Source organism: Hoplias malabaricus, chromosome 2 (assembly GCF_029633855.1).
Source record: "Hoplias malabaricus isolate fHopMal1 chromosome 2, fHopMal1.hap1, whole genome shotgun sequence".
In the NCBI taxonomy this organism is placed as follows: domain Eukaryota; kingdom Metazoa; phylum Chordata; class Actinopteri; order Characiformes; family Erythrinidae; genus Hoplias; species Hoplias malabaricus.
This window is the reverse complement of record NC_089801.1, coordinates 11,371,939-11,395,320: the sequence shown is the minus strand read 5'-3', so window position 1 is coordinate 11,395,320 and position 23,382 is coordinate 11,371,939. Positions and strand designations below refer to the sequence as shown.

General features: G+C 37.4%; 1 protein-coding gene across 2 annotated transcripts; it reads left to right on the top strand.

Moving 5' to 3' along the window:
* The first annotated feature begins 18,208 nt into the window (after positions 1 to 18,208).
* Positions 18,209 to 22,845, top strand: LOC136687472 (uncharacterized). 2 transcript variants are annotated; one of them, XM_066661918.1, is made up of 4 exons: positions 18,209 to 18,667; positions 18,954 to 19,271; positions 19,445 to 19,738; positions 20,988 to 22,845. In XM_066661918.1, exons 2-4 carry the CDS (start codon positions 19,130 to 19,132, stop codon positions 21,233 to 21,235), a joined length of 684 nt encoding a protein of 227 aa, XP_066518015.1. In that variant the 5' UTR covers positions 18,209 to 18,667; positions 18,954 to 19,129; the 3' UTR covers positions 21,236 to 22,845. The 2 variants fall into 2 exon arrangements, with proteins under 2 accessions (XP_066518015.1, XP_066518014.1); XM_066661917.1 differs by having other exon boundaries at positions 18,209 to 19,271.
* Positions 22,846 to 23,382: the final 537 nt, after the last annotated feature.

The window sequence follows — 23,382 nt, the reverse complement described above, 5'->3', positions numbered from 1 at the left end:
GGGCCTCTTCACATCTGACACTGAAGGTGAAACATGTGGGGCCAACTTTGTGCCAAATTTCCAAAAGCGCTTCCCAGGTTTAGGCAGGTGTCACTGTTTAGTATACATCTAAAAATGTGATGGCTATTATTGGCAGCCCTGCTCTGTGGAGGTCCTGTGAGGGTTCTGACTAGCAAGGTAAGTGGAACTGAAATGAAAATGAAAGTGAAAATGGACAGAGGAGCTGGTTTAAACTGCAGGACAGGCCAGCCTCCCTGGTGATTGAACCAGCCTGGGTCAAGCCAATTGCTGTGTGAAGATAGGGGAGGCTGAGGTCTGCATGATCAGTCTGCCAACTAATTATTTCTCAATAATATACAATCTACAAGAAATAAAATTAAATGTAGCTCATATGTATAACATCCTTTTGTGTCTGTTTCCTCTTTTTTCAGGTCTACCCCCTGTTAAGATTCCAGTGGCTGCACTCTTATCATTGTGTGGTGTTTTGGTGTTTTTTCTTGTAGCATTTGTGACTTACTTATGGAAGTGTCAAAAGACAAATAGAAGAAAGGTGTGTCCCAAACCGAAGGTGACCTTGAGCAAATCTCAGTCTGTGGACCAGGAGGTACATGGTCCTCTACAAGATCAATATAGAAGTACTGATATGTAAAAACTATAATATATGATGCTGAAAGTGTTGTTACTTTACATATAGCAAACACTGTGTATAAATAATGCCTAAATCTCTGCATCTATAGCCATACTATCATCTGTGATAGTACACATAATGGCTATAGTTGTATTGTGGAGATCCTGAGCCCAGTTTCCTATCACCACCACTGTAAGGAAATCTAAAGGTGTGTACATTTTCCCAGGACTCTACATCTTAGCAACTGAAATATGCACAAGGAACCGATTATCCAGTTCAGGGTTGCAGTGGGTCAGGAGTCTAACCAAAATCAGGTAGCCCACACAGAAACAGGGAGAACACACCAAACAGCCATTCACCCAGAGTAGAAGTATTTGAATCCACAATCCCCAGGTCCCTGGAGTTGTGTGACTGTGACACTACCTGCTGCTCTACCATGCCATCCCTGCACACCCTCAGTGAAAAGTGACTCTATGATTATTTATGTGTTTAAAACAGAAACAAATATAACTGGAAATGAACTGTGAAAAAAGCTGAAATAAATTTAGCTAACACCTTTCTCAGGAAACACCTTTCATTTTGTTTCTCATAAAATTGGTTGAATTATTGGTTTGTATAAAATTGGTTTGTGTTATTTATAATGTGTATATTGGCATGAATAATACAGGACATCATCATCCGTAAACTGTTGGTTGGCACAAACAAATTTCTGAGTGTCCTTTGTTTGAAGTAAATTAACTGAAACTTGCTGCTTTAAATCACACATGGAATCTTAAAGTTGAAGTCACTGTGCTCTTGTGATGGTTTATGTTTTAAATCATAAATATTCAGGTAAACGCCTGCACCCTCAGAGAAAAGGGCACTGGTGAAATCTTGTTCCTTTATTTATCATTAGACTTATATAGCAGCTTTCCAGGACCCCAAGGACGCTTGACGCACAGCGTACTATCAACCAGGAAGAAGAGTCCATCTGGAGGATTGCATCGGGCACCAAGGTTTCACCCAGGACAGAGCGTAAATCCATATCTGGGCATACACATACAGACTTTCATTCACTGTGGGAGGAAAGCAGAGACCCCAGAGGAAACCCAATCAGGCACAGGGAGAACATGGAAACTTCACCCAGATGGGACTTGGGGGTGGAAGGCGGGATCACACCCTAGAGAGGGTGCCAGTCATTCACAGGGCTACACATACACACACACATTCACTCACACACTTACGGACACTTTTGAGTTGCCAATCCACCTACCAATGTGTGTTTTTGGACTATGGGAGGAAACCCCTGCAGACACAGGGAGAACACACCAAACTCCTCACAGTCACCTGGAGTGAGACTTAAACCCACAATCTCTAGGTCCCTGGAGCTGTGTGACTGCGACACTACATGCTGCGCCACCGTGCCGCACTAAACCTTTTCTAGTGAAACAAAATGTGGGTTTGACACGGTACAAGGAGTTAGCAAATTCGTGCTAACAGTCAACAACCTTTTAAAACAGCTGCTGGACTAAAAGAGGGAAAACAGTTAGAAACTATAATGTAATCAGCAGAGCTTACATAGTTGATACAAAGTGAGAATTTCTGCAGTCTGTCCCAATCTGTGTGTTTGTTCATCCATCTAGAGTTCGTTCCAGATTCCAGTCCACGTACTTGTTCAGTGTCCTGAGTCCGTTCCATAATCCAGTCCATGTGTTCTGTCTGTCACTGTTTCCTGTACATCTTCTCAGCAGAAATCATAAATACGTCTATTTGTACGCTGCTAGTCAACGCTGCTAGTCAACGTGGCCTGACTCCACGTCTCTGCTCTAATTCATCCCAAAAGTGTTCTATCGGGTTGACCATGTCTTTATGGACCTTGCTTTGTGCACTGGTGCACAGTCATGTTGGAACATGAAGGAACTATACCACATGAAGTGTGGGGGTCTGTAGTGATTGATTTTGCAGAAGGTTGCTGACCTCTGCATGCTATGATCCTCGAGACCACCACAGAGCTGGTATGATTTGGCTGGTGGATCATTCTCAGTGCTTTTTAAATCCCTGAGTATCACTGATGGACCGAGAATAGCCCACCAACCAAAAAGTCCAGCCAACAGTGTCCTGTGTCTACTGATGATGGACAAGAGAATGATGAACACCCACTGCAGCAACAGGTCAGCTACTCTCTCTGAATTTCTGAATTTATATCTATAATGATGGACCAAGGAGGTAGATGTGTCTAACAGGTTGGACACTTTAAAAACTCCAGCAGCACGGCTGTGTCTGATCCACTCATATATACGTACAGTCATAAATACATGTTCTCATGTATGCTCAAATTATGTGAGTGACTGGCTGAGTATATGACGCCTTCTGATGGGCTGGTGCCATGTCCAGGGTGTGTTTCTGCCTTGCACCCAGTGATTCCAGGTAGGCTCTGGACATGATGGCAACCCTGAACAGGATGAACTAAATTACAGGTGAAGTGAATCAATTAATTTATTCTTTTAGCGAAAGAAATCTTGAAATGATTCTCCTGTGCCACTAAAAGGTTCTTCTAGTAGGTTCTTGCATGGAAGGGAACACTAACTGTCTGGATCTGTTATTTTGTTAACCAAACTGATTTCTATGTCATCCTTTTAATAAGGTGCTGAATTGTATTTATTCATTTATCATTACACTTATATACCCAAGGACACTTTACAATCCACACTGCTCAGAACGCCATTCAATTTAACACTCAATTCACATACACACACACACACACACGCACGCACACGCACACGCACATACACACACTGGTGAGAACAGCAGTCAATTTGATATTTTGATATCAAAATATAATTTGGTATTTGATATTATTTTATCTATGTTGGAAATTGGCTTTCAATAGGGAGCTGAGTTCATGATTTTAAATTTTATATTTAAATGAAGATAGCTACCATGCCGTCATGCCCTTCTACATTTTTAAATGTGGCCTAATATTTTCTGTGGACTAGGAAATATATACGGCCAGAATGCATCTGGATGAGGAAAGGTAATGTTGGTAGGACATGTTACACTTCTAAGTCACTGTTTCTCTCAGCTTAGCTGAAAACTTAAGTGGTAAAACAATGATAACTTTAAAAGAGAAAAAGAATCATTAAGCTAACTACTGTGTATTTTTTTAATACAAACTTCACAGTTTTTAATTCTTTCTAATCATTCAGAGAATCGTTTTTCATTTTGAAACTCAATGCTGTTGTGAAGAGCTTTTTCTGAGGACTGCTTTAGGAACTTGTGTGGGTTTCAGGAATTTAATTATCACCCATACATTTATTGTAACCTGTTTTGACTAATGTTGTCTTTTTACAGTAAGTTCACCTTCTGCTTCATCAGACTCAGATGTGCCCACCCAGCTGGCCACCAACGTCAAAAGACGTTGATATGTGGTTGAATGTTGGTCGTGACATCGGATGACCAAAATTTAAGTCAGGGTAACGTGTAATACTGATGTTAAACTGACGTAAGAAACTGACGACATATGACACTGATATTTTGTTGGTTTTAAGTCATGATATTCTGTAACCACAATCCAACGTCTAACAAACGTCATATCCTCATGTCAAATATACGTAAAATACCAACATTTAGTTGTAAGGTATGGTGACCAATTTTAACATCAGTTCAACTTGCCATTCTAACATCAATAGACGTTGATAATTTGTTGGTTTTAAGTAGTGATGTAATGTAACCAAAATCCAACATCTTCCAACCATCACATACTAATGTCAAATTGACATAAATTACCAACATTAAGCTGTAAGGTATGGTGACCAAATCCCAACGTCTGATAAATGTCTGAATTTTAACGTCAGTTCAACCTGCCATTCTAACATCAATAGACGTTGATAATTTGTTGGTTTTAAGTAGTGATGTTATGTAACCAAAATCCAACATCTTCCAAACGTCACATCCTGATGTCAAATTGACGTAAATTACCAACATTAAGCTGTAAGTTATCGTGACCAAATCCAAAGGTTTGATAAACGTCTGAATTTTAACGTCATTTCAACCTGCCATTCTAACATTAATAGATGTTAAAAATTTGTTGGTTTTAATTTGTGCTGTTATATAACCAAAATACAACATCTTCCAAACATCACATCCTGATGTCAAATTGACGTAAAATACCAACATTAAGCTGTAAGTTATGGAGACCAAATCCCAACGTCTGATAAACGTCTGAATTTTAACGTCAGTTCAACCTGCCATTCTAACATCAATACACATTGATAATTTGTTGGTTTAAATTTGTGATGTTATGTAACCAAAATCCAACATCTTCCAAACGTCACGTCCTGATGTCAAATTGACGTAAAATACCAACATTAAGCTGTAAGGTATGGTGACCAAATCCCAACGTCTGATAAACGTCTGAATTTTAACGCCAGTTCAACCTGCCATTCTAACATCAATAGACGTTGAAAATTTGTTGGTTTTAAGTAGTGATGTAATGTAACCAAAATCCAACATCTTCCAACCATCACATACTAATGTCAAATTGACATAAATTACCAACATTAAGCTGTAAGGTATGGTGACCAAATCCCAAGGTCTGAGAAATGTCTGAATTTTAACGTGAGCTCATTGTGTCATTCTAACATCAATAGACGTCAATAATTTGTTGGTTTTAAGTTGTGATATTATGTAACCAAAATTCTACGTCTTCCAAACGTCACATCCTGATGTCAAATTGACATAAAATACCAACATTTAGTTGTAAGGTATGGTGACCAAATCCCAACGTCTGAGAAACATCTGAAATTTAACGTCAGCTCAATGTGCCATCCTAACATCAATAGACGTTGATAATTTGTGGGTTTTAAGTCATGATGTTATGTAACCAAAATCCAACATCGTCCAAATGCCACATACAGATGTCAAAGTGGTGTAAAATAACAAGTAGTTTTAATGTATGGTGACCAAAACCCAACACCTTGTAAACGTCAGTCTTCTAACATCAGTTCAACATGCCATTCTAACATCAATAGATGTTGAAAATTTGTTGGTTTTAAGTTGTGATGTTATGTAACCAAAATCCAACATCTTCCAAACGTCACATCCTGATGTCAAATTGACATAAAATACCAACATTTAGTTGTAAGGTATGGTGACCAAATCCCAACGTCTGATAAACGTCTGAAATTTAACGTCAGCTCAATGTGCCATTCTAACATCAATAGACATTGATAATTTGTAGGTTTTAAGTTGTGATGTTATGTAACCAAAATCCAGCATCCTCCAAACTTCACATCTTGATGTCAAACTGACATAAAATACCAACAAATAGTTTTAATGTATAGTGACCAAAACCCAACACCTTGTAAACATCAGTCTTCTGACATCAGTTCAACATGCCATTCTAACATCAATAGACATTGAAAATTTGTTGGTTTTAAGTTGTGATGTTATGTAACCAAAATCCAACATCGTTCAAACGTCACATTCTGACGTCAAACTGACGTAAAATAACAACAAATACATTTAATGTATGGTGACCAAACCCCAACATCTGATAAATGTCTGAATTTTAACGTCAGTTCAACCTGCCATTCTAACATCAATAGACGTTGATAATTTGTTGGTTTTAAGTCATGATGTTATGTAATCAAAATCCAAAATCGTCCAAACGTCACATTCAGATGTCAAACTGATGTAAAATAACAAGTAGTTTTAATGTATGGTGACCAAAACCCAACACCTTGTAAACATCAGTCTTCTAACGTCAGTTCAACATGCCATTCTAACATCAATAGATGATGAAAATTTGTTGGTTTTAAGTAGTGATGTTATGTAACCATAATCCAACATCTTCCAAACGTCACATCCTGATGTCAAATTGACGTAAAATACCAACATTTAGTTGTAAGTTATGGTGACCAAGACCCAACATCTTGTAAACGTCAGACTTCTAATGTCAGATCAACCTGCCATTTTAACATCAATAGACGTTGAAAATTTGTTGGTTTTAATTTGTGATGTTATGTAACCAAAATTCAACATCTTCCAAACGTCACATCCTGATGTTAAATTGACGTAAATTACCAACAATAAGCTGTAAGGTATGGTGACCAAATCCCAACATCTGATAAACTTCTGAATTTTAACGTCAGTTCAACCTGCCATTCTAACATCAATAGACATTGATAATTTGTTGGTTTTAATTTGTGATGTTATGTAACCAAAATCCAACATCTTCCAAACATCACATCCTGATGTCAAATTGACGTAAATTGCCAACATTAAACTGTAAGGTATGGTGACCAAATCCCAACGTCTGATAAACGTTTGAATTTTAACGCCAGTTCAACCTGCCATTCTAACATCAATAGACGTTGATAATTTGTTGGTTTTAAGTAGTGATGTTATGTAACCAAAATCCAACATCTTCCAAACATCACATCCTGATGTCAAATTGACGTAAATTGCCAACATTAAACTGTAAGGTAGGGTGACCAAATCCCAACATTTGATAAACGTCTGAATTTTAACGCCAGTTCAACCTGCCATTCTAACATCAATAGATGTTGAAAATTTGTTGGTTTTAATTTGTGATGTTATGTAACCAAAATCCAACATCTTCCAACCATCACATCCTGATGTCAAATTACCATAAATTACCAATTTTGTAAGGTATGGTGACCAAATCCCAACGTTTGATAAACGTCTGAAATTTAATGTCAGCTCAATGTGCCATCCTAACATCAATAGACGTTGATAATTTGTGGGTTTAAGTCATGATGTTATGTAACCAAAATCCAACATCGTCCAAATGCCACACACAGATGTCAAAGTGGCGTAAAATAACAAATAGTTTTAATGTATGGTGACCAAAACCAAACGTTTTATATACGTTATGTAGCATCCTGAAAGTGCTAGTCAGAACGCCGTAGTTCCACGTATTTCCATAGTAACAGGATTATGAGACGTAGGCTGCTTCATGAAACGGCTGTGTTTTTTTTTTTATTGTTATTGTATTGCGAAGGAATGCAAAACTATTTGCGAAACAATGCAAAAGTCTTTTTTCCCCAGTCCCTTTAGGGGCTCCGTAACAAAGACAATTGTGTATCATAAAACATTTGCAAAGGAGGGCAATGTATTTGCGAGGGAATGCAATAATGTTTGCAAGGGAACACAAAATCAATAGTCTTTTTTTATTTTTCCCCAAGTCCCTTTAGGGGCTCCATACCATTCTAAATTTGATTTGAGACTCCCATTTTTGTTATTTAGTTTATAGTCAGATTTTGAAGGGAAGAACCTATTTGCTAGCCAGGTATACAAAACTAGTAAATTAATTAGCTTGGCTAAGTGTTTGTGTGTGTACATTTTAATTGTTTATCAGAGTTTAAGAGTATTGCCTTTAAAGTGTCTAAATACTAAATGTTGGCTAACAGTTCTGTGATCACAAATGTAGTGTGTTGGTTTATGTAATGCATATGAAATGACAACTTATTTCTCTGTACTATATGTTTTAAATGTGGAGAGTCTCGTCGTGCCATGACTTTCAGGAAGTTGGCTGCATTTAAGGCTCACATTTACAGGTATCATTAAACAGCAAAACTGAAACTAGACCTAGGCTATATCATATAGGTTTTAATTTGACATGTCATTGAAAACTGCAATGGTAAATGATGAAGACTTAAAAGAATTTATATTCTCATCATTTAGGCAAGTGCCACAGCTGCTGATTTTTAAACCCTTAACCTGCTTGTGAGTCCTCAGATGTTTATTCTGGGTATGTATATATAATTGCAAGATGCTCCAGAATGACAAAAGTTTAAGAAACATTTGAATTAATTACAGTGGAATTTTTGACCAATGCAAGATGTTTGCTGACAGTGGAAGTGACCCATGTTTGCTCAAGCCTCCATTAATTTCTGGAAAGGCAGCCCTATTCTCCTTGAACTAAAATTTTAATTTCCAATATTGACAGGAAATTTAATTAAGTTAATCCAGAAGTAAAAAATTGTATTGTTTGTATTTTTTTTCTCTCTCTCTACTTGTTTACTTCCTTCTCTGAATTAAACTAGCCTCTATTTCATGTTATCTTACCTGTAATTAAAAGTATTAATATATATAAAAACCTTGAAATATGATAACTTTACTGATGCGGAAACCCCATGTATGAAAATGGATTAAAAAATTCTAAAATTATCTGAAGGTAACTGCTTATTAAAATTTTGACCCGTTTCTGTTGGATAATTCTTTATGAAATTATTATGAAGAGCAGTTACTGTTTACTGTCATTCATTCATCTGTTGCAACCATTTAATTCTAATTAGGGTCATTGTGGGAATCATTTGATGCAGTTGAAAATTGTGCTTTTGATATGTGAAATTAAAGGTCAAATACAGGATTTTCTGATTACTGTCACACCTTCGTCCTGTCATGTCTGTTGTCCCCGGCCATGTGCTTTTAGCACATGGCTATGTTTTGTTTATGTCCTTGTCTCCGCCCTCGTCCCGCCTTTGTTCCGCCGCCTCGTCTGTCATTTGTTAACCCGTCCCCTCGTTATCTGTCCAGGTGTGTCTCGTTTGTGTTAGTATTTAAGCCCTCTTGTCTCGTGTCCTGTTTGTCGTTCATTTCAAATTCACATTTCTCCTTTGTCATGTCGGTCATGTTATCTGTCTGTCTCCGTAGTTTTCCTCGTCGTCGTCGTCGTTTCGTTTCCCCAGTCTAGTCTGTCTCTGTGATAGTTTCGTTTCATTTCGTGTTTTGTTGTTTCCTTTGTATCTTGTCTGTGTTTTGCTATATTAAACTGTCCGTGTTTTAGCAAATGCGTCCGCCTCCGTCAGTCCGCTCCGTGATTCCTGACAATTACTATGATACATTGAAATATTGCATAGCATATCAGTCTACATGGCTTTTAGATCAGGTATCAAATTGAAATTGCAGTACTTTTGGAAAAAAATGGTTTTGTTGAGTTTGTATTAATATCTATCCTCAGTCTTCACTGCAAAAAGTGTGAGCAAGCGACAACTAGGGCTGGGCAATATGACCAAAAATTCATATCTCGATATGCCTAAAAGAAATGGAGATATATGATGCGATATGACATTATGAAAGCCATAACAAAATACAGTGTCAAAGTATTATTGTTTATTTTTAGCACCAAATAGGACATGCTGCATTATCTAACTGTAATTATTAATGTAATTCACCCTTTACCTCACTCATTTGCTCTGATTACTTGCAGAAAAATAAACATGGCACAAAAAGTAAGGAAATTTGTGTCTGGTAGATTATTTCTTTGTTGTAACGGTGCTTCTTGCCAACAAACCTTATACCATTACTGTTAATTTATCTTTTAAATGGTGCCACATTTGTAAGAAACATGCTTTTGTGAGATGAGCAGTAGAGCTGAGTATGTGGGTTGCGCCAGTGAAAAATTTGTCAAATACTCACTGCCAGTGCCAAACAGCTTATTTTGTGTGATGGTGTGATGTGGCATCTCCTTCACTTGAAAAATGAGGCTTATCATCATTGGAAGCAATCTCAATGCATAAAAAGATATTGAGATGAAATTCTACAACCAGTGGCAATCCCATATCTCCACAGTCTGGGACCAAACTCTATCCTCCAAAATGAAAACACTTGCCCCCACAGAGCAGTGTTTATCAGAGACTACCTCCAGAATTTGGTAGTGGAGAGGATGGAATGGACTGCCAGCTCCTGACCTCAACCCCAATGAACACTTGTGGAATCAGCTTGGGCGTGCTGTTCATGCCACAGTGACCAACACAACCACGTGTGTGACCAGCAGTGTGTAACCAGGATGGTGACCATCATGAAGAGAAAGTCCTGGGCTGTTTTGGCTGTTTATGGTTCTTCCACACGCTACTGAAGCTCCTATTTGTTAAAAGAATACATTGTTAAATTGCCAATATGTCTTGTTTCTTCAAACTTCAGTCAGCCAGTCACAACTCACCAAACGAGTCAATGGCAGAATAAGATCTTTGGCATCGGCAGAGAGGATTGGGCTAATGTTTCATTGGCACAACCCACATACTCATCTCTACTGCTCATCCCACAAATGCATGTTCCTTATAAATGTGGCACCATTTCAAAGGGAAATTAACATGATTCCAATAGTATAAGATTTATTGCCAAGAAGCATTGTTACAACAAAGATATAATCTACCAAAAAAAAATATCCTTAGTTTTGTGCTATGTTTAGTTTTAAAAATTGTCTTGCCCATGATGTCATCTGATCTTCCCCTTACTGTATTCTCGTGTACAAAATGTTTAATTGCAATTTTTTTGTGCCTTTATTTCCACATGCTATGTTACTAACTATGGAATTTTTATTTTTATAGATGCCTCATTGGTACAAATCCCCAGGGGTGGTCAACGTAAAGAGCAACCAAGAAGTCCTGAACCATGCATCCGTGTGTATCCTCTCTGTAAAGAAACTGATGGAATTTGAATGAAATTTTATTTACAAACCGGATTCCAAAAAAGTTGGGACACTAAACAAATTGTGAATAAAAACTGAATGCAATGATGTGGAGACGGCCAATGTCAATATTGTATTCGTAATAGAACATAGATGGCAGAGCAAAAGTTTAATCTGAGTACATGTAACATTTAAAAAAAAATATGTTCATTCAAAATTTCAGTGTCAACAAATCCCAAAAAAGGATTTGGGACAAGTAGCAATAAGTGGCTGGAAAAAGAAAATTGAGCATATAACATACAGCTGGAAGACCAATTAACAATAATTAGGTCAATTGACAACATGATTGGGTATAAAAAGAGCTTCTCAGAGTGTCAGTGTCTCTCTGAATCCAAGATGGTAAGAGGATCACCAATTCCACCATTGTTGCGCAGAAAGATAGTGCAGCAATACCAGAATGGTGTTACCCAGCGTAAAAAAGCAAACATTTTTAAGTTATCATCATCAACCGTGCATAACATCATCAAAAGATTCAGAAAATCTGGAACAATTGCTGTGCGTAAGGGTCAAGGCTGTAAAACTCTACTGGATGCTCATGATCTCCGGGCCCTTAAACGTCACTGCACCTCAAACAGGAATGCCACTGTCAAGGAAATAACAGAATGGGCTCAGAAATACTTCCAGAAAACATTGTCAGTGAACACAATCCACCGTGCCATCCGCCGTTGTCGGCTGAAACTCTACAGTTCAAAGAGGAAGCCATTTCTAAGCAAGCTCCACAAGCTCAGACGTTTGCACTGGGCCAGGGGTCTTTTAAAATGGAGTGTGGCAAAATGAAAGACTGTTCTGTGGTCAGATGAGTCACGATTTGAAGTTCTTTATGGAACACTGGGACGCCATGTCATCCGGACCAGAGAGGACAGGATAACCCAAGTTGTTATCAACGCTCCGTTCAGAAGCCTGCATCACTGATGGTATGGGGTTGCATGAGTGCTTGTGGCATGGGCAGCTTGCATGTCTGGAAAGGCACCATTAATGCAGAGAACTATGTTCAGGTTCTAGAAAAACATATGCTCCCATCTAGACGTCTCTTTCTGGAAAGACCCTGCATTTTTCAACAAGATAATGCCAGACCACATTCTGCAGCAATCACATCATCATGGCTACGTAGGAGAAGGATCCGGGTACTGAAATGGCCAGCCTGGAGTCCAGATCTTTCACCTATAGAGAGCATTTGGTGCATCATAAAGAGGAAGGTGCGACAAAGAAGGCCCAAGATGATTGAACAGTTAGAAGTCTGTATTAGACATGAATGGGAGAGCATTCCTATTTCTAAACTTGAGAAACTGGTCTCCTCTGTCCCCAGACGTCTGTTGAGTGTTGTAAGAAGAAGGGGGGATGCCACACGGTGGTAAAAAAATGGCCTTGTCCCAACTTTTTTGGGATTTGTTGATGCCATGAAATTTTGAAACAACATATTTTTCCCTTAAAATGATACATTCTCTCAGTTTAAACTTTTGATCTGTGATTTGTGTTCTATTCTGAATAAAATATTAGATGTTGGCACCTCCACATCATTGCATTCAGTTTTTATTCACAATTTGTTTAGTGTCCCAACTTTTTTGGAATCCGGTTTGTATTTAAAGGGTCATGTTCAACACAAAACTGACTCTAAGTCAGTAACATGTTGGGTTCACTGATATTTGAAATACAAAGTTTTAGTAATCCAGATTACATATTTTTTTATTACATTTTTCATAATGTTATACGGTCACTATTTGTGTTGTCTGGTAAGATCAAAAGTCATGTGATATAACGTAATCTTTTACTATAAAAATTTGGGCACCTTTCTTGTAATTCATCAAGACAATAATGTAATTGGAAATTGTGAAGTATTTTTGGTTAGAAAAAAAAAAAAAGCAAATATCATAAGGGGCAAAAATATAAGTTCAAGTAAAAACATAAATGATTTGAACATGTTATGTAGTACTTGAAATTTGTCCACATTTTGCATATATTCGGTTTTAATAAAAGTGTATTACTGATTTTAATTCTAAATGTAGATTTGGACTTCTTTTGTGTATGTTATGGTTATAGTATTTTTAAAGTATTCATGCTTGGCAGACTTTTGATTTTTTTTTATTTAATAGTAACACTATAATCTTAATACAAAAATATTACGTGCTGGTATTGTTCAGTATACATAAAGAATTGAATGTAATTTAGATACGGTTTGTAATTAGTGTTCCTCTGTAAAAAGGTATTGTTTCTGAAAAAAGGCAGTAAATGGCTGGCAATTCTGCTGAAAGTATTACTGTACATTTAAATATTTAGAGTAAAACATTGTATTATGCAATTACAGTAGTATTCTGTAAGTTTTAAATACAATCTTGTTCCTGTAAAAATGCAGTAATTGACTGGAAACTCTGTTGCCAGGTATTTACTGTAAATCCCAATATTTACTGTAAAGTTTTATTCAATTACAGTAGTATTTTGTAAAGTTGAAATACATTAATGTTCCTGTAAAAATACAGTAATTGTCTGGGAGCTCAGCTGCCAGTTATTTACTGTAAATCAGTTTTTACAGTAAAGTATTGTATTATTTAATTACAGTAGTATGCTGTAAATGTGAAATACGGTAGTGTTAAGTCTCGATGTCACACCAGTGTTGGGTTTAGACGTCGACCCGATTTTCATTTACAACTAAAACAACATTTATACAACATTGGAGCTTGACGTCATCCAAATGTTAATTTTTGAGTAATATCTGACTTTGATTACTAACCATAATTCAATGTCTAAACTACATTGAGTCTTGATGTCACACCAATGTTGGGATTTGACGTCAACCCGATTTTCATTTCTAACTAAAAATCAACATCTATACAACTTTGGAGCATGACATCATCCTGATGTTAAATTTTGAGTAATATCTGACTTTGATTATTAACCATACTTCAACGTCTAACCAATGTTGGATCTTGATGTCACACCGATGTTGGGTTTAGATGTCAACCCGATTTTCATTTCCAACTAAAAATCACCAACTACACAACATTGGAGCTTGTCGTCATCCCAACGTTAATTTTTGACTAATATCTGACTTTGATTACTAACCATATTTCAACGTCTAACCAATGTTGGATCTTGATGTCACATCAATGTTGGGTTTAGACGTCAACCCGATTTTCATTTCCAACTAAAAATCAACATCTACACAACGTTGGAGTTTGACATCATCCTGACGTTAATTTTTGAGTAATATCTGACTTTGATTACTAACCATATTTCAACGTCTAACCAACGTTGAGTCTTGATGTGACATCAATGTTGTGTTTAGACGTCAACCCGATTTTCATTTCCAACTAAAAATCAACATGTACACAACGTTGGAGTTTGACGTCATCCTGACGTTAATTTTTGAGTAATATCTGACTTTGATTACTAACCACATTTCAATGTCTAACCAACTTTGAGTCTTGACGTCACATCAATGTTTATCGGGTTTAGACGTCAACCCAATTTTCATTTCCAACTAAAAATCAACGTCTGTCGAACGTTGAAAATTGTTGTCAAGGCAACGTCGGGCTATGACGTCAACCCGATTTCATTTCCAACAAAAATTCAACGTCTGTCCAACGTTGAAGCTTGTTGTCAAGGCAACGTTGGGTTTAGACGTCAACCCGATTTTCATTTCCAACTAAAACTCAACGTCTGTTCAACGTTAGAGATCAATGCCTTTCTGACGTCCTGTGCCTGCTGGGCAGTAGCTCTAGAGGATCGTTTTGCAAGCACATGATCTTCATCAGTGTTTTGAGCTGTGGGCTTCTGCCAACGGCGGTCAGCATCGTTGCCATCCATGTGGTCACCAGCCGAAGAAGGGTGTCTATTTAAAGACATATTTATTTATACATTAATCAGACGTCTGAGATAAAAGCCATTGAAACACACCTACATTACACACTTCATTTGACCTCAGGTCTAAGAAAGGTGCTACCCAGTAAACATTTAGCGTTGATTCAACGTTAGAATAACGTAATGACTGCCGTCTAATCAACGTTCTCTTAAGGTTGAAAATGAAAGTTGAAAAGACGTCCAAACACAGACATTGAAAAGATGACTATTAGACGTATTTTGGACGTCCATTGACGTTAATAATTGGTCATGAAAAAAATTACTTGTATAAAACGCATTTTGGACGTCCACTGACGTTATCGATTCGTCACCACTTAACTAACTTATTAAGATGGAATTTGGACGTCCATTGATGTTTAAAATATGTCATTGACGGACAGACTACTTTTAGATGTATTTTGAATGTACAGGGACGTTCCTTGTTTACTGAGTAGGTTCTTTGTCACACTGCAAAATCACACGCTGGTGGTTTCAGTCCCCAGAAGAGCTAATTTTACACACACTGCTTCTCTAGGAGCAGACAAAGGAGGGCTAGGCTTCATTACCCACAGGTCAGTGAGCCCTGACTCTGCACCAGTGGTTGTCCTTGGATCACTTTTTCAACAAACACTTCACAATACTTGCTATCTTTAGAAGCTCTAACCAAAAAATAAAAAATAAAAAGTAAAAACATGAATACAATTTTTAAAATCGTAATGATAATGTGCCCGTGTGTACAGTAAAATCGAAAAATGTTGAAAAACATCAACATTCAAGAAATGACTGATCACCTGCTGATATCTAACCTACTGGACAGGGACCATTACACATGTTTTAAGGTAATAAAAATTAAAATATCTTCTGAGTGTTATTCCTGCAAGAGTCGAAACCACCTCCTCCCGCCCCCTCTTCCGTGAAGAACCGCTCAAAGTGAAAGCATTACTCATTCAAGTCCTAAACACGTGTTATACAGTCTAGCGCTGTCTAATAAAAACCTTTATTTATTTACAGTCTTCTGCTGTTTCAGAACATTACAGGCTCGATGCTGCACGGACAGAGAAGATTAATAACTCCTGGTAAGTTTTGAACAGCACAAATCCATGCACGGCTTTAGTGTTTGCACAAAACGGGAGAAGTGTGTGGAGGTGTTTAACCGCTAAGTTTTAAAGTTTGTTGTTTCCAAATCCACAACTTAGAACACAGCGTGTACTGATCAGAGACAGAGCTAGTGATATCGATATTTAACCTGCACGTATTTCATCTTTTTTTTTTTACTTTTTTGCGCGAGCACACAGCACGAGGCGGAGAATATAGACTGTGTAGAAGTGTCGGAGCTTCAGGCCCATGGCGTTGAAGAAAGAAAAACGATTCCGAGTCAGAATTCAAGATAAGATAAGATAGCCTTTATTGTCATTGCACATGTACAACGAAATTGAGCAGCAATCCTTAAAGTGCTTAAACAAACAAAAACAGTAGAAACATGCAGTAGCCCTGGGTAGTAGAGGAGATTAATGTGCGTGTGTTTGCTGTGTATTGCACAGGCCCTGAGTGGCTTAAGAGGTTTGTGCGTTCAGTTCCCGTACATCACTGGGGTAAAAGCTGTTTTTCAGTCTGTTTGTCCTGGATGTGATGGACCTGAAGCGTTACCACGGTAAAGTTAGTTTTCTTTTCGATATTCGGTTTTCCGGCGTCAATACCTTTTAAAAATAAGGTTATATCTAACACAGGGTTATCACTATCGCTACATATTCTGAATGGTACGGACACAGAGAACAATGCACACTGTTTTTATGGACGCTCCGGTGCATTTGATATATGCTCCTTTTCCTTTCAATAGCTAAAAAAAACAGACCGTTTTTGACATCACAACAAAGTGCATTCGTTTCTAGACTCTGTCTACAGCAATGCACACCATCGTCTTTCAGCCTAATTTGCTTAAATACGATTAAATACGTACTTTCCTGTCGCCGCTAACAACAATCAACTCAATTTAACAATCATTTTCAGGTTATCCGTCACTTGTTTGATTTCTCCTGTCCATTCCTTATTTACACATTACAACCACTTTTTAACTAAAACATTAATAGTTCAGGTCGAGGAGGAGTGAATCTGACGGGACTCCATTTCGTTTTTAACTGAGCGAGTTTGGCGCGGAACATTCAGCTGGAGGCGGGACAGTGGACTAATGTTGAGCGGCTCATAGCTGCGGCCAAAATCACATCTCATTCTCAAGAGAATTATTCAGTAAAATCCAACTGACCTGCTACTGTCTTTATGTATTAACTACAACATAAATAAATCAGATAAAACACATCGGGGCTTTTGTGGACAGAATTAAACCTGAAAATGAGATCAGGCAATACCTATATCGTCCACAAGAGGGCACCATAAGATTTAACTTGACACCTCATTCAATATAATGAGGCATTGCGTGATAATACGACACTAAAGGGATTTGTGACACCGATTTTTGCAAAAAGGACACATTTACACATCTAGTGAGTCTATTATTGCTGTTCAGAACCTAATATTGCCCAATTTGTCATGTCCATAACACAATGAATGCAATGTATGTTTGTAATTAATATTCACATAAATTGGACTGCTCCAGTGCTGCATATATATATTATAGTATAGAATAGAATACTATAGAATGTAGAGTGTAGAATGAAGAAAATAGTTATAAACATATACCTATGAAATAGACTAAATTAATCAAATAATTACAAATAAACATCTTTACAGTGGCACTGACAGGTGTAAATAAAGAATGGACAGGAGAGATCAAACGTGTCCTAATGCATAGTCTGTGTCATGTCTGTCTAAATTGAGGGAATGAATGACTAAATTGAGGGAGCAAATAAAGTCTCTTAATAATATTTTCCACCATGAGATAATTCTGAGAATGATGTCTGAATGTTTCTGAGAAAAAAGTCAGTATATTTCACTGCATATTTATTGTGGCAGACAACTGCAGAGTAATTGAGGAATGCAGTGATTAGCTGAAGTCATATTATTGTATAGATTTCAGGAATAAATCCTCTGTCCTTTGGCACATGAGGACCAGACTGTGATTAATATTTAAACGCTGAATCAGTGCAAGAACCTGTTTATTCAGAAGAGGACCTGTAGTTTCACAGGATACAATCAATGATCACAAAAAAGATTTATTTAAATGATTTATGTAATGAAATATATCAATCAAATAATTTATTTAATGAAATTTATTAATGAAGAACAAAAAAATATTTACACATTCAAACTACTAAAACTGATCTGATCCAAATATAAATCATTTTTGGACGACCAAAGAAAAAAGGCCAGAAAATAATTAAATGTGATTATGTAATTATTTTTAACTACTTGATTTTCCATTTGTTTTCACAAGTATGTATTTTCTTTTCCAGTGCTGTTTGCCATTGCTTCAGTGATAGATGCAGTTGTGGTGCAGCTTGGACACAGTGCCACTATTTCCTGTAAACTGAACTGCTCAACAGTGACATGGTCCACCAAAGGATTAGATGTATTCCAAATATCTCACATATTTCACTTTTCTGGAGGGAAGTGTACTGTTGCTCCAGAGTTTGAGGGCAGGATTGAATGCTCCGGAGAGAAGATCAGAAGTGGAGATGTTTCCTTGACTATATCATCTGTTGTGTACAATGACAGAGGCTGGTACTACTGCACATGTGATGGAAAAGACTACTGTGACCAGAAGATAGAAGTTCTGGGTAAATTCTGAACATATTTAATAAGCTTTTGTAATATGCTGTGCTCAGTGTATAAAAAGTTGACAAAAATATGATTAGATTGATTTCTTTTAACTTCATAGAAGACAGCTTTATGTGATGCACAAATGATGATGTCTTTATATGAAGCACAACTGAGGTCAAAATCATGAAAAGAATTTGACTTCAAAAAGAGACCATGGAAAGATACAAAGAAATCAGGAGATAGTACGAGAAACTCTAATGTTGTATGAATTAAACATTAAATTGCCTTTTTTTGTCATTCCAGTTCCTACCACATTGAATATCTCTTTTGGAGCTCAGGCTACACTTCCATGCTTCGCTGAAACAGATAAACACTCAGACTTCTCCTCCATCTACATTCAGTGGGAAAAAGACCAAAAGCTGGTGGTTAAACTTGAGGACGGAAAGATTTCGTATGGTTCTGGATTTGAGCAGAGGGCCATGGTGTCAACAGAAAACTACAGAAATGGTGACCTCTCTCTTAGCATCAAGAATGTCAGATTCTCTGATTCTGGTTTGTTTAGATGCTCTCTTAAGGACGGAGCGTACGGATACCCACACGCAGTTTCTCTGACTGTTGAAGGTTATTATAATTTAATTTTTGTCACATTTTAAAATAACTTCAGACTGTTTTAATATATGCATTATGGTGTGTCATATGAAACTACAGTGGAAGCTATCCGTTATTTACTTATTCATTCATTATCATTATTAGGTTGGAAACAGTTAATTACACGCCTCTGTTTTCTCCCACAGTTCATCGGTTTGAACACTCTATAAAAGAGGGTGACTCTGTCTCTCTGGATCTAGTCGTCCCAACTCCAGTGATGATGCACTTCTCACAGGACGGTGGAAACACTGCAGAGTCCTGGATGTGCACCAAGCCAAAGGAAGACTCTTTTGATTGTAAACCAGACTACGAGCAGAGAGCCTCCATCCTGAATAACGCTGTGGTGCTGAGTAAAGTCTTAGAGTCTGACAGTGGAACCTACACCATCACAGACAACAGAACAAAGGAAGTGGTGGGCGTTCACAAACTAACAGTCATTGGTAAGTGTTTTTTCCCCAAAGCTTTCATGCTTGTTATTCTACATTTCATTAGGGCTGGTACTTTTAGTTATTGTAGTAATTATGTAGTGGATAATTATTTTGATAAAAACTGGATTTGAACTTGACAATAACAAACTGGGCATACAGTGCTCTCCATAAACACCTTGTGTAAACATAACCATATCTAAACTTTATTTGAAAACATTTATATTCAAAGTGGAAAAGGTGAAAGAAAAACAAAAGTCACAGACACGTGTTCTAAAATAGTTTGCATCCCTTCATTTTATGCAGCGGATGTCCTGAAAAAACTCAGTGAAGAGCACAATCAGTGTTTTGACATTTTCAAACAAATTTTAAAAAGAATGATTGCTGTTGAACATCGAAATATCACTACTAGCCTGAGAGTAAATTGAGTATGGAGTAGAAACACCTTCAACCGCTGACCAAGAAACATTTCAAAGTCTAGCAGGAAAATAGATGCTTACAGTTTTCTGGGATTCTCCAGGATTCTCAAGTATCTAAGCTTTGTACAGAAAGTCGCTAGATTTGTTGCTAGTCTCTTGTTTTTTTAATAACTCAAGAGAAGGTCTGAAAATTTGCTAAATATAGCAAAATCACCAAACGTTCGCCATACCATGCAGCGGTTTGGACCTGGACATGACGTACCACAAGGTTGATGGTCACGACTTTAGCAAGTGGATTAGAACAATCAACAGTTTTATCAATCAACATCATTACAGTGAAAAGCTCACTGAAGGGTTGAAGCCTAAAATTGTGACAAATTATCCACGTAATCTAAAGATTTGTTTGGAGGTGTTAAAGCATCCTCCCTACAATCCTGATCTTGCCCCATTGGACAAACCTTCTTTGGTCACCTGAAAGAAGCCCTATGACGATGTAGATGACGAATAGATAAAGACAATGGTGCACTTTTGGCCTATAGTGCCATCTAAAACAGTTTGGACTCAGAAAGCCGTGCTGCTGGAGATTAAACACTGTGTCCACTCCCTGACATTTCTATTGAAGGGTTGGTACCTTGTTGGTATTTGGGTTGAACCTGGTGCTGTGTAAACCAATAGGGCCAGCTGAGGTTGAGTCTAGCGCAGTCTGATTCTCTTGTTATATATGCATTCTAAAAATGCATACGGCCAAATGAAATATTCCTCAGTAACAAATATCTTATTTAAAATAATACAATTAAAAGCAGCTTGTCCGTATAAATTCATTCTATGTCTTTCCTATTTTTTAGGTCTACTCCCTGCTAAAAGTACAGTGGTTGCCCTCTCATTAGTGAGTGTTATGGGTTTTTTTTTTGGAGCACTACTTGGGGCTTACTTACAGAAGTGTCTGAAGCTGACGAAGAGAGAAAAGAAGAAAGAAATGGAACATGAAGTTGGGAGCATCTCAGATGAAAATAAACATGAAACCCCAAACCTAACCAACATAAGGAAAAGATCCTCTCCTTTAAAGCCTGAGAACTACGACATAGAGAACTAAATGATACAAGTATAGATATCAGCAAAGCTGTAAGGCAATCAAAATTTCTCTGCTATTGAATTTGAGCTCAAACCTGTTTCAGGGTGTGTTTACATGTCAGCTATAGAATTACGCTTAGTGTTCCACTACACTTTTGCTCTGTGAGGATATATACATGTGCAGTTAAATGTCAGAAGTGTAGTATTTTTCAACATTTTCTCCATCTGTCGACAGTATTTCAGGTTGCCTTCTTGTATTTAGTTAAATGGGGGGTGGTGACATGCTGCTTCTCAATTTTCAAATGAGCTGCTGGTTTAAAATCTACACTAACAAAACTCAAACTCAGAGTGTGCAGAAGAGTGTTCCTGAGAATTTGCTGCATCTCCTGCACACGTTGCACTGACACTACCCTATACCTAAAGGCCTATTGACACAAAGGGTTTTTGTGCATGGAAAAAAACGAATCTAATTTTTCCTGTAGTGGATCCTTCATACTAAATCACACTTTTTTGTCTAAACACTGAAATCAAAGAAAGACACTGGAAGAGGAAGAAGAAATAGATTAATTGAGTAGGAGTGATGTTGAATTTACCATTTTACTTTAAGCACAGCAACTAACTGGCACAAAATGAATTCACCCTAGTCTACAGAACAACTCTGGGATTTCAGGAGTGTTTTGGTAGGTCAGTGGGGGAGTTTGAGGCTCTGCTTCTGCATGTTGCTCCTCTCATCTGTAATGCCACCTTAAGTGATCTGAAACAGCAAAAACAATCAATGATAGATACCACCGCAGTTACAGTTTTTTGGACAGTTGACTAGATGTAAGACAAGACGGAGGCAACACTGGGAAGAAAAACACTGGACTTTTCCTTTATGATGTTTTCTTATCTGTTGTATTTTTATGATGTATAAGTGAATATAAGATGTTTACAGTACTTTGTTGTAGGTAGGAGGCAAATCTCCTCAGATACTTTTGATGGACAGAGCACTAAAAAATAAATTGTTGCTAGTATTTAGTCATATTTAGGAATATCTGAGTAATGTAAGAACAAACTTTACTTGCAGGGCAAAATTTTGACTCAGAAATGGCAGCTTTACCGATTACGGAAAAATAACTACTGGATTAGTGCAACTACAAAAGTGTCCTTAACACCTTAAGCATGGAAACACAGTGTTGTATGTTGTATGTTTTTGTGTTTTTTGAATCTTTGTATTAATGTGAACCATTTTGCAAAAATTGTTTTTTTACAAGACTTTTTGTGTGTGTGCTTTTTTTCCCCAGTGATACACAGAGCTAGGATCTTGCATAATGACTCGCTAACCATACAGAAGAAGACTCATGTAAAATATAACACATTTTTTGTCGCAGATTATGATTTTGTAAAGACTAAGGGTCACTATTTGAAGGAACCAAGAATAAAAGACAGTTATCCTGACCACCTTGCAACAGAAGAGAAAAGAGTAACTGGGACCTTGCAATACACTGGATTTGCCTTCAACAGTGAAATCCTTTGAAATATCGTTTGTTGTAAGGCCGGCATAAAAAAGAGCCATGTGGGATTCAGCCAAGTGTGGTGTGTCCTTACCAAACATAGGGCTTTGAACTGAGCATCAATACTTGGGCTTCGTAATGATTTTGTGGCTGAATGCCCTCAAATACTGATGAGAAGCATTCCAACATCTAGTGTAAATCCCTCACAAAAGAGTAAAAGCTGTCACGACTAAGATGGGCCCTGCAGTTGCCTCAGGAGGTGTGTGGGGGCCATGTTATATTACTAATATAAAGGGTCTTCTAGTGTTTAGAACACTACAGCTGTATCACAGTCCACATTACTTTCTTTAATTTTTCTAACACTCAGGCAGAGCTTGGATTTCTTGCACTGGTTTATTAGGTTTTCCACCTCTGTGAGGTGTAATGCCATTGTTTTTGGTGACCAGGCTCTTCACTATTGTTTAATGAACTTCCGTTACTATGGTAGTGAATGCATCTTGACAGTGGTAATTTGAGATGGATATCTAAGGTTTTTATAGCAGGTCATTTACACATATATTTAGATTTTAGCCATTTACTGACTCACAGTGACATACACAATGTAATTTATGTCACAGATGTAGGCCTCAGCGGTGTTAGGTTTCTTGCCCAAGCTCTTATTCGTGTAGCATGGAGT

Bases quoted from the DNA above. Each gene is read 5' to 3' on its own strand.
- LOC136687472 (XM_066661917.1), top strand. From the start codon at position 18,908: ATGTTGTATGAATTAAACATTAAATTGCCTTTTTTTGTCATTCCAGTT. The intron at 19,272-19,444 runs GTTATTATAATT...TTTCTCCCACAG, and splicing joins AGTTTCTCTGACTGTTGAAG to TTCATCGGTTTGAACACTCT. The intron at 19,739-20,987 runs GTAAGTGTTTTT...CCTATTTTTTAG, and splicing joins TCACAAACTAACAGTCATTG to GTCTACTCCCTGCTAAAAGT.